We start from the raw sequence: 12,004 nt of genomic DNA, 5'->3' as shown, positions 1-12,004 counted from the left end.
TGCACCAGCGCCGTGGCGCAGCCGGAACCCGACGAGCGGACCCGTGAGCACCACAAGCCTGCACGGGAGCCGCGGGCGTGGCGCGGAATGTGCCTCGAGGAAGGCCTCACGGGGGAGGCGGCTCTGTCTTCCAGACACGAACTCCGTTGTGGTTTATTTTCTTTATTTAAAAGTTAGTTCAGTGTCTTTCCCTGTAAGAAGGAGGAGTGTTCTTTTCGGGACCACAGCTCCTGTGAACGGCAGAGCACCGACCTCACCCGCGCAGGGAGATCCGAGCGAGGCAGGCTATTTCGTGGAACGGTAGAAAGGATCTTCAGCAGGACTGATCTAATAGTTCTTGGTTGAGAAGCAAATTCAGCTTTTATGTCAACTCCTTTGTGCATCGAAGGATGCTAACGTTTCCACACGCCCTGAGTCCGGTTTCCTGACCGTCGGGGTCATTTCTGGTTAGAGACCACGTGCGGCTTCGCTTCGTTTGGGGGATTTGGTTCAATCGGCAACAAACACAGAGCTGGGTGTGTCCCCGCCAAGGTCATGGCCCTACACAGGAAGCGCGCTCCGGCTTTCTTAGAACCGCTCCCGCTGAGCGTCATTCAACACCCGGGCGTTTCCCGGGCCCCCAGCGTCTTCCTCCCCCTCAGCCCAGCCCTCCACGGCTGTCTCAAGGCTCACAGGCTGTGGGGGTCCTGGGGACCAGGCCCTGCGGGCAGCTGGGACGGGGGGTAGGGGGCTGTCGGTCGTGCACCCCCCACCCCACGCTCCTGGGCAGGGAGCCCGTCTGCCTGTCCTCTCCTTCCTAGAAGCCGCCAGTCCTGCCGCTCGCAGAGTTGCTGCCCCAACCCTCCCGGAGGCCGATGTCCTCTCCCAGCCGGAGTGCGGGCGGCGCAGGGGGTGCCCGGGTCCAGGTCACGTGTGACACGCCCGCGGCCTCCCAGGGGAAGAGCTAAGTAGACCGTTGCTTTTTCTTGAAAAGTAGCATCCACCCAAGGGTGAGCATTTCCCCATGGAGCAGAAGCCGCCTCTTCGGCTGTCGCCCTGCTGTCCCTCTCTGGAATGCTCACAGCTGTCCCTGGCTTGTGTACTTGATGAAGGGGAAACCAACCTAAATAGATTCCCACTGTCGCCACCAACAAGTGCTCGTTGCACAGTGACGCCAGAACCTCAAGTGTCAGCAGGACACAGACGAAAGCAGAGCGTAGATGACCACAGAGCCGGCTGGTGTCCGAGTGACCAGCCCCCCGAGCTCAGCACCACCGTCCCACACAGGCCCCGTCCTCCCGCATCCAGAGAAGACAGCCCTGCTGCCGCCCTCCCTCCTCTTCCTCCTGAAGCGGGTGGGGGCACCGCCCCAGCTGGCGCCTGTGTGGGGCCTGTGCGGGGAGGAGGGGCTGCCGGCACGTGGGGTCCGGCAGGTAAGGGCTGCTGGGGGATGAGCCGCCCATAAACTGAGGTATTCTGAGCCAGGGCGGGGTTTCTGGGCTCCAGCCTCCAGCAGTGTGACCTCGGGGCACCTTTGATGCTGCCAAACGCAGGGACCTCGGCTGTGACCCTGACTGGTCACAGCGAACCCCTGGGGCGTCCCCGGGACGGGGTTGAACGCCCGTGAATGTCTTCGCCTCGCGCAGGGGTGTAATGAGTGTTAGAGCCTGTCATTTACAATAATCACCATCCAGAACGGGGGCCTGGGGGGCTCTGCTGGTCGAGCATCCAACCCCTGGTTCTGGCTCAGGTCATGATCTCCCGGGCGGTGGGATCACGGTCCGTCGGGCTCTGCTCTCGGCGGGGGGTCTGCTTGAGGGCTCCGTCCCCCTCCATCTGCCCCGCTGCCCCTCGCATGCCTACGCTCACTCACGCGCTCTCTCAAATGAATACATAAATCTTTAAAAAATCATGCTCCAGATCAACACGCATGTGGCAGCTCAATGACCCTTCACCTGCGCTCGATGGGGAGCGCCCGCACAGTTCCCAAAGCTTCCCTGGTGTTTTTTGTTGTTGTTGTTGCAGAGAAAGATCTTTTACTCGGTGGGTTTTGTGAAATATGGGGGAAAAATATGCCTGCACTTTCTCTTTAGGTTGTCCTGGTGCCAAAAAGAACGAGTTCCTGACGAGCATTTTGGACGCGCTGTCCACTGACATGGTCCACGCGGTCTCCGACCCCGCCTCCTCCGGCAGGTAGGGCGCGCTCGGCAGCGGAGCGGGAGCGGCCAGGAAGCCCCAGGTGTCGGAAAGCCGGAAGCCGGTGCGGCCGTTAGGCACCCGAGGCTGGTCGGCTTCTCCGGACCCTGCAGGGCTCTGGGAAGCGAGTCTCTCCCAGCACGTCCCCCCGCTCCGTGGGTCTGGAGGTGGTTGGTCCAGCGGCTTTCCCTGGAACGCAGTTATGCCGCCGAGGGCTGTGTCACCATGGGAAGAGCTGGAACCTGGGGTGCCCGACGGTCCCGTCAGGTGGCGGCAGGCGGCACGGGAGCAGAAGGCAGGGACCCTCGCTCCGCTGGCTTCGAGCCTGGGAATTGCATTTTTGAGTTACTGAGTAGATTTTAATACTTGGAATTGAAGGGTCTGATTTCAAGTTTTCAACGTGCTACGTATTTACGGTAGAAAAACCCGTGTAACATACGACTTACCATCCTGGGATTCAAGGGCACAGCCAGTGGCATTATTTACACAGACGCGGCTCAGAGGGTGACGCCCGCACCTTGGGCCGGTTCTCTCCGGAAGCGCGGCAGACGTTCTGCTCGCGCGGGCGCGGGTCTGGGATTTTGAGTCGAGCTCCCGTAGGGTCCCCGGAGTCTTCTGTCCGGCAGCTCCCTGCCGCTGGGCTCCACGTGGAGAGCCCCGGGCCCCCAAGGACTAGCGAGCGCAGCCCTTTCTTCCAAGAGGCTTTTCTGAGGGAGAACCTTCCTGCTTCCTTAGCGCGCGGCCTTCCTCCCTCCCCGCTCCCGCCTGCAGAGCCGCGGCCGCCCTGGCTCTTCTGAGGATCTAAAGTGTCCTGGTCTCCTCAGCCCAAGGCTGTCTCTGCCTCTCTTCCTAAGAGTAAGACTCAAGAAGAGGGAAGACCATGCTAACAGAAAATGTCACAACCAAGCGGTAAATTAAGCTTACTAAGGCAAAAGATAAAATAAAGAAAATAAATAAAAAGGCCTACCTCTCCAGCTGACACACTCTTGGGAAGCTCTAATCAGAGGAGCTAGACTTGAGGACAGTCAATGAATTACTGTCTGAGAAGCTCCTCCGAGAGGCTGGAGGTACTCGGTGGCCTTCGAGGGCCTGACACCTGTGCGGCTTTCACACTTGGGGGAACGTGGGCTCCTCGGGGCGGGGAGAGCCTAGACATCGTTGCCAGCGGAGAGAGGGCCAGCGGGTGTCCACACGTTCTCCCCTGAGTGAGAAGGCACGTTTTAACATCTGGGACATTTTCCAAGATTTGACTCAAAGCAGAGCTTCTAGGAGAGTTTTTAGTTATTCATATCTTAAAATACCAAACTTTTTTTTTAATCCAGGGGAAAAGGTCTAGATGTATTTTTATTTGCTTCTTCCAGCCGCTCTGCAGGATCGAATAGAATGCCAGTGACTCCCACTTAAAGGACTCAGGGACCTCGGGGTCCGAGGGTTTGCTGGGGGCGTTGCTCGGCCGGCTGACCCGCCCACTCTGTGGAGCACGGAACCCGGGGCGAGGAGGCTTCTTCGGTCCTTTAAGACTCGGCCAACGCCAAGTGTGTAATAAGCACGCGGAGTTCATTGTGCCATTTATAATTTTGAAACTAACTTAAAATGTTCTTGCTAAATTCCTTTCTTTAAAATTATTTTTAAAAATTGCTCCATGGGTGGCGAACCCACACAGGTTAGGCATCAGCACCGTGACGCGCGGGGCCGCCTTCTGGGAGCGTCGGAGCGTGCCCTGTGCCTCCGGCGGACGGTCAAGGGCGGGTGTCTGACGACCTTGCGTGCTCTTCCAGGCTTTCCGAGCCCGACCCCAGCCACACGCTGGAGGAGCGAGTGGTCCACTGGTACTTCAAGCTCCTGGATAAAAACTCCAGCGGGGACATCGGCAAGAAGGAGATTAAGCCCTTCAAGAGGTTCCTTCGGAAAAAGTCCAAACCCAAAAAATGTGTGAAGAAGTTTGTCGAGTACTGCGACGTGAACAACGACAAATCCATCTCCGTGCAGGAGCTGATGGGTTGTCTGGGGGTGACGAGAGCAGAAGGTAAAGCAAACCCAGAGAGGCCCCCAGTGAGAGCCTTGCTCATTGCTCTTCACTTTGCAGAGCGTCCGGTTCCAGCGCCTGCTCGACCGGCCTCCTAGACAGTGTCGCTTGTCCCCTAGGTCGGGGGGGCCGCTTCCCTGTAGGTCATTGTCCGTAGATGGAATCGCAGACCAGCGAGAGCCTGGCCCACGTGGCGGGTCCCTTTCTCTCTGACTTGTCCCCGCGTCCCATTTTTTGTCATGACGGTCACCCCGCTTCATCCACTGCGATGGTTCCCGGCTGGATCTGGGCAGTTGTGAAACGTACCTCGCCCAAGTCTCTAACAGAAGCTCACCTTAGACAATTCAGGCTTTATTTGGAAGAGTTGTGTGCAGGATCTCGGAGACCACTCGCGCTTCATGGCGTCCTGGAAGTCGGCCAGCGGGTCTCCCCCTGCGGGGTGCGGGTTAGAATGGAGCCCAGCTCACGGGTCTCCCGGTTGACAGAAAGCAGCCAGACACACCATGGGAGGTGACGATCCCTGCACGTGTGGCCCCGGGACCAGGGAGGCAGCGCCAGGCTCAGGCTGAGGACTTCGACGGGGCGTCTCTGTGGGACGGATGTCTGAGCACAGCCCTCAGGATGTTGGGAGGGAGACCAGGCGGGTGTCGTGGCCAGCACTGGAGACACTGTCCTGCCTCAGGCCCCTCAGGGGGGCTCGCTGGTCCCTGCTCTGGGGTGAGGAGAGTAGGGGCTAGTGGCCCAGGGAGGGAGCCCCACTGGGGGTTGTGCATGGGCTCTGGATGGATGGCTTTGCTCCAGAGTGAGTGTTGCTCTGTGTAGGAGCTGGTTTTCCCTGACAGGGGCCATGCCCCGGGGTGAGCAAGGCCCCAGATGGGGAAGCATCTGGAAGTACAAGCCTGATTGCTGTACCTCCTGGATAGAACCGGCCCCGGGAATGGATTCACCGGAATCGTCCAGGCCCCTTCCTGACAACCTGATTTCCTCGGATACCCGGTGGGGCGTCAGGACGACTGTGGTGAATTCCAGTTCCTGACCGTGATGGTTGGACCCGGCTCCTTCCACGTGGCCCCGCTGAGGCGTAGAGCAGAGGCTGGCATGTGGTCACCGCGTGGGTTCGGATCCCGCAGGGAACAGCATGCTGCTCCGGGGCGGCTGGGCGGACGTGGGAGGCCGCTGCCCATCCCCCAGGGCGATGCTGCCTCCGTGATCAGGGGTCCCAGCAGGCAGTAGGCCGGGAGCTCTGGGGCCGCATCCTTCCTGATGGCGAAGCCCCTCGTTGGGAAAGTGCAGAGTCGCACAGAGGGTGGGGGGTGGGGAGCCGCCCATCTGCAGGGAGGCAGCTGCTCCAGGCGGTGCGGCCGGTCTGCTGCTGGCCATGTCCTGAGAATGGTCCCGGGGGTCTCTGTGCACCGGGCGGGCACGGGGGAGGGAGACAGTGTGTCTCCTGCACCCCCGGAAGACAGCAGTGAGTGATGGAGCTCAGTGGGTCTCCCCTGACGCCGTCCTTCCGCACTAGAAACATCCATGGCTGACGCTCCTCAGGCTAACAAACGTACTGAGTTTTACAGTCATATTAGGAACCAAGGAGATGGCTAATGAACCCCTCCTCCCCCCAAAAAGCCAGCTAAAATTTGGTGAAAGTGGCAATTTGGTCAAAAATAAGCTTTGGGGATTTGAATTCATAACAAGTTGATTTTGCAACTCTTACTTTCCTGGAGGAATTTCTGTTATTTTCATTTTCAATTTTGATTCGTTCCTTCCTCCTGCCCTGTGTACTTTGAAATTGCTTTTGAAAAGCCAGAAAAACCTCAAAATTCAGGAGAGGGTTAGTCTGGGCGCTCCCAATGTGCAAACTGTTCCCAGTGTCTTTTGTTTCCTTCATCTTTACTCACTACTTAGCAATGCATGTTTTACTCTAAAAAAAATCAGAAACTAAATAAAAAACAGATACCATGTGACTTTTTTCTTAGACACAATCAGACCTGAGTCTGTCTTCCTCTGAACTGTCTCTGTTCCCTACGCACATCCATGCTTGTGTTACAATGTTTCACTACAAGACAAGGGGTCCTCAGCCATGAACTTCCTAATCACACTTAATTTACTATATGATACAAGATTTTGCATTTAAAATATTGCAACTAAGATACATTATTGGAAAACTGGATCTGAATGTTTGCTATTACAAAAAAAGAAAAGAAAAAAATTGACTGAAACTATTGAGAAATGATAAAACCAAGAAAGGGAGTATTAAAAAAAAAAAATCATTGAACATTACATCATTCCCTCATGAGTCTCCAAAATGACCGTTACACAGAAACTCAGCAGTTAAGAAATACTCATTTTTGACCAAATTATCTCTTTCAACTGGATTGTCATGCTAGCTGCGTCCCTTCTGGGCATACTGGGGACGGACGGTTGCTGTCCGCGGGGTCAGCGGGAACAGTCGGTATCCACTGTTTCCAGTGGCGTCCACTCCCGACCGGCCCCGAACGCCGTACCACACAGGTGGCTGCAAAACACTTCCTCCTTCCCTCTGGTAGTTTTGTAATTTTACTGACGTGGCCTTGCCTCGCGTGGCCCTGCGGGGCTGGGGGTGGCACCCTCTGCGGGCAGGGAGGGCAGGAGGAGCCCACGGGGATGAAGGAGGGAATGTACGGAGGGGGAGGGTCATCTTAGAAGCCAGGGAGGAAGGCGGGTGCCGAGGAGCTGGACCCCGGGGGCGCCCGCAGGATGTGGGTCTGAGCCTCCCGCCTTCTCCTCCGCCACAGGCCGCGTGGTGAGGCCACAGGTCAAACACCACGCATCTCACGCCTCCCCCTCCCCCATCCATTTCCCTCAAGGATTTGGAAAAATTATGTTGAGCCAGACATGTTGGTTTCTCATGAATTAAATAAAAAAGCCCCAGAGATGTCAGAGAACCCGCGTGCCCCATGCCCAGGGCCTCCTGTCCCGAGGGGGAGTTCAGCGCAGGTAAGACTGGCCTCTGGTTAGTAGACGGCGCTTTGCAAGTTTTGGAAAAATGAAACGTTCTTCTACAGTTGGACGAGCGCACTTGTGTCCCTGGAGAAGAGTGGACACGGCGCCTTCCGTTAGCTGCCGCCGGCGATCGTGCTGCCCCGCATGTGTATGTTCTCCTGCCAGTAAGGTTGGCAGCTGGTGACGTGTCCCTGAAGGGACTCTGACCCTTTCCTCAGAAACTGATCGAAACGGTCATCAGCTGAAGCGTGCTTGGTTTGTAACGGTGTCTTCTTTCGTTTCCCCGCAGCCCCTAGAGCTAACGCCGAAGGCGCCGCTAACAGACAGGTGAGTATCGCAGCTGCATTCGGCACGGAGAGTTTGCTGGTTTAGCTGTAGCAAGCCCTGCTCAGGAGCCCGCGGACGTGGACGGTAAACCGCCTTCGCAGCGAAGAGCCGTGCGGCAGGCATGTCCGACACACGTCCGCGAGTGGCCAGAAAGAGCCTCGCAAAATTCCACCAAAATCAGCAACTTGAAGATTTTGTCTTTTTTTTTTTTTTTACTGTTTGAAATTTCAATTATTTTGTTGTTTTTAGAAAAAAATTCAAGTCCTTTTGTTTTATGGAAACATCTTAAAAAAAAAACAATTATCCAGGGATTTACTATTTATTTCTTATAATTTGTTACGGAGATTGTGGGGAGACCCTCTGGGCGTTCAGGGGAACCTTTTCACCAGGGCATCTTGATGACACAAACCTTCTGCTCCAGAAGGGGTTTCCCGCGCCCCGCCCCGCCCCGTGGGCTCGTAGACCCGTTTCTGGGTTCTGACTCCCGGAGCTTTGGGCGGGCAGTTACGGTAGCGGATTGGGCTCCCAGGCCACAGCCCTCCAGAGTCGGGAATGTTGTCCGGAGGATAAACGGGGCGGGGGGGGGGGACACGTGTTTCTCCCTCCCTCAAAGCCAAGGCAAAATCCTCCCACCTCAGGACCACTTGCCAGTTTGTAACTGACCTGGTCTTTCCCGCCTGCTTGATGTCGGGGCGGCAGGTCCCAGGGCAAGCCCTGTGTCTGTTGTAGGTTTTAAGAGGAGACCTGCGCACGCACCTTGGGTGTAATTTAAAACCATATCATTAGGAAAGTCGTGTGATAGGGTTTTCTTTGCTTAGCAAGCGTTTACAGTTTGAACTTTTTAAAACCTACCACAACTCACTTACACGGTAGAGCAGGGCGGGTCGGAAAGCGCCGCCCCGGCTGAGGTGCCCACGGGTCCCTGTCATTACGCGGTGGTGACGACTGCCACACGGGCTCTCGGCCCAAAGTAAACTCTTTGGAGACACGAGCCTCCCTCGTCCGCTGTCTCCCAGAAGAAGGAGTGGGAGCACCTTCTCCAGCTCTTTTTCTGGTGTCCGGGTGGATGGATGAACTTCCCGGCTGTTACTGTGAACGGTCACCCTGGACTGAGTCCCGTGCGGACGCCGGCCGGGGCTTGCGTGGGATAAAACAACGGAAGGCCGTGGATATTTCTTTCTTTCCTTTTTTTTATGCCCAGCTAGCCGGCGTTTAGTCCATCTTGAGTGTTTGACGTAGTGTTCAGTGACTCATTTGATGCGTCTGACACTCAGTGCCCATCAGATCACGGGCCCTCCTTCGTACGTGGATGTTTCTTTGAAGAGAAAACATAGTACCAAGCGCCGAAATCTTTCACTATATGAATAACCAGACGAGAAACGTTGAACCAGGGGGAGCCAGGAGGACCCCGGAGCTGGTACTGATTCGGAGAGCGAGCTTTCTCGAGATCTCTCCTTCCCGGCAGGACTCAGACGGGACCAGAGCGCGTTCCCACACCAACCTGGATGTGGGCTGTGGGCTAAACGGCAGCCCGTGTCCTCCAACAGTTCTTTGTTTTGTTTTGTTTTGTTTTTTTTTTAAGATTTTATTTATTTGACACAGAGAGAGAGGTGAGAGAGAGTATGAACTGGAGGGAGGGACAGAGGCGGAGGGAGATGCACCCCCACACCCGGGCAGGGGGCCCCATGCGGGACTCCATCGCAGGGCCCTGGGATCATGGCCTGAGCTGAAGGCAGACACATAACCCGCTGAGCCCCCCTGACGCCCCCTCCCACAGCTCTTCCAGAAGGGAGGCACGGCTGACGGCTTATCTTTATCCACGACAAATCAGGGCAGAACTTCCCTTCAGCTCGGTCAGGAGATTCCGTCTTCCAACTTCCCTCTAGTATCTTTCTCTGGGGAGCGGAGCCAGCCCAGAGGCCTCCTAAATGTTTAATTATATTAAATAATGAAACAGAAGCAAGGGTCAGTTTATATCAGTAGGTATTGGTACGCTCGGAAAAATAGATGTGGAAGATTGTAGATCGCTTTTCCTTTTCGTTCCAAATTACTGTTCGTTGGCAGTCAGGGTGCCGAGTTCCCATATTCAGCAGCAGACTTCTCAGGTGCGTTTCTTCCGAGAGAGAGAGACTTGTACATGGAATGGACGAAAAGAAAAATTAAAAATCAATGACGCCTTTACAAACTTGAAGCATAAATTAGATTATTAAGATTATGTTGTTTCTTTTTTAAAATTTCATTTATTCATTTGAGAGAGAGAGAGAGGATGAGAGAGAGCGCGTGAGAGGGAGGAGGGTCAGAGGGAGAAGCGGACGCCCCGCCACGTAGGGAGCCCGATGCGGGCCTGGAACCCGGGACTCCGGGATGATGACCTGACCGAAGGCAGTTGCTTAACCAGCTGAGCCCCCGAGGCGCCCCTATTAAGATTATTTTGTATAACAAATCCAAAGGGACTGGAGACTACACAGCACATTTCATGTACTGGATCTATTTAAAATATTTAAAGTAAATGCTGATTTTCTCAGCCGGTGTGTTTCTCTGATATCCCTGATCACTGAGAGAGAGGCAAGTGTTGGAGGTTAATGTTCGTTAATGTTTGTGTTTTTATTAATCCTTATGCCCCAAATGATCAAACCAGCACTCTTTCGTTTTGCATCTTTTTAAAAATATTGCTTTTGCTCTGTTGACCACAGGTCGGCTTATGTCGTCCCTGGAAGGCAAGCCTCGCTCCTCACAGACGCGGCACGGGAACGTCCTAACAATGTCTCTGTTTCTGTCTTTTTTTCAGCCGAGGAAGCAAGGATAGTGGCTCACACAGCCAAGGCCGTCCTAGACATGTGGGAGACTCCCTCACCAAAAGCCAATTAAAAAACAAAACAAAAACAAAAACACATAGTATTTGCACTTTGTACTTTAACTGTAAATTCACTTTGTAGAAATGAGATATTTAAACAGACCGCTTTAATCTGTGAAACGGAAGGGCTGGCTTCAGAAAACTAATCACATACAATGTATGTGTCCTCTCTTGACCTTGGAAATCTGTACTTGGTGGAGATGTGTTTGGAATGGCTTTCAGCTTGATTTCTTTGTCCTACACATGTCGACATGGTAGAAGTCTTGGCCTCAGGCACCGCGGTCCCAACCCCGGGCCTTTCTCCCCGCCGGGGCTATCCCTCCCGGCAACCGACCCCACGGTCGCTTCCTTTGAGACCCGCAGTGCCGCAGGACGCTTCCTTAGAAGTGTGCGACGCCCTGCTGTCCCCATCCCGCGGCCAACATGGGCATGGGCTTGTTTGTTTCTTGGGATTTTGTGTTTCTTTTCTCTTGCTGTCCAGAGATCTTATTCCCGCCAGGAGTCCCACAACCACTAAGCCATCAGATAGCTGGGAGGGAAGGCTGTTTCCCACCTATCTTGATGAGCTGCTTTCCCTTTCCGAGCTTCTGTTGGAGCTTTGCCTTGTGCTCGGGTTAATCATGCCCTAAATTGCTCGAGAATGACCCACCCCCCCGCCCGCACTGTCCAGATGCCGCGTAAACAGGCGTGCGGTCGGAGGACTAGATTTAGTCCTTGCCCGGCCGCCCTGGGCTCGTCTGCCCCACTGCCTCTCTTACACGGGACCATGACCCGTCCTACCCTGTTCCACTCTGGGGCCTCCCGCAGGGTCAGATGACCACCTGAACAAAGTCAGAGTATCTTCCATAGGGAAGGCTCATCCCGCAAAGGCTGGGGGCCGGACGCTGGTCTTGGCCGCCGAGGACGAGCGCCTGCGGGTCCCGGGCTCCCTTCTCTCCCGGCGGCCGTGCGAGAGCTGTGAGCGCTGCTTGTGAGAGCAGGGTCAGGAGCCGAAGGTCCGCACCGTGAGCAGCAAGACTGGCCCGCAGGCACCACAAGTCGCCCCCAGGGAGCGACCAACGGCGCAACGGAGCCATTGGGAGGACGGTCCGAGGCTGTGTGGGCCAAATTGTGATGCTATTTTAGCTCCAAATTTTGTTCAGAAAAATAACCTCTGTGACCCCAAATTCCACAACACGCATCATGTAAAATGATCTGGGCATGAAGCTATTTTCTGAGGCTTCTTACTTATTTAAGCGGTACAAAAGTAAAACCCGAAACTTTGGAGCCACAAAACCAGCTTAAGTGTGTGTCATCATTGTTCAAGGAACAGTTATGACCCTAAATTTATTGGATAATCCTTTACATTTCTGAACTTTGAATTTAATCAGTTTTCTTAGATTCAAATAAAATATGCTATCAAAACTCTGTTTACTGTTTTCTTTCCAGCAACATATAGCCCTTGTCATTGCTTACTCTTCAAGCTGTCCGCGTCAAGGAGGCACAGACGACAGCTGGGGGCTGGGGCGACCGAGTCCTGGCTCTGACGCTCCGGGTGTGTGGCAGGGACAAGCTTCTCAGACTTTCTGTACGTTCGTTTCCTGCTCCGTGACACAGGGAGGGTGGGGGCCTGTGCCTCTGGGGGAAGGCTGTGTGAGTGGGTT

At 54.9% G+C, this 12,004-nt stretch overlaps 1 protein-coding gene across 2 annotated transcripts in view; it reads left to right on the top strand.

Moving 5' to 3' along the window:
* The window catches only part of SMOC2 (SPARC related modular calcium binding 2), a 150,213-nt gene extending 138,452 nt beyond the window's left edge, over window positions 1-11,761 (top strand). For both annotated transcript variants that reach the window (XM_080806245.1, XM_080806244.1), the window contains exons 10-13: window positions 2,073-2,172; window positions 3,954-4,201; window positions 7,470-7,507; window positions 10,296-11,761. In XM_080806245.1, coding sequence (XP_080662371.1) covers window positions 2,073-2,172; window positions 3,954-4,201; window positions 7,470-7,507; window positions 10,296-10,313 — 404 coding nt within the window. In that variant the 3' untranslated portion in view covers window positions 10,314-11,761. The remainder of the gene's footprint in view (window positions 1-2,072; window positions 2,173-3,953; window positions 4,202-7,469; window positions 7,508-10,295) is intronic.
* Window positions 11,762-12,004: the final 243 nt, after the last annotated feature.

This window comes from Martes martes (genome assembly GCF_963455335.1).
Source record: "Martes martes genome assembly, chromosome: 6".
NCBI classification, from domain to species: Eukaryota; Metazoa; Chordata; class Mammalia; order Carnivora; family Mustelidae; genus Martes; species Martes martes.
The sequence above is the reverse complement of the archived record's forward strand: the minus strand, read 5'-3'. Positions and strand labels throughout refer to the sequence as shown.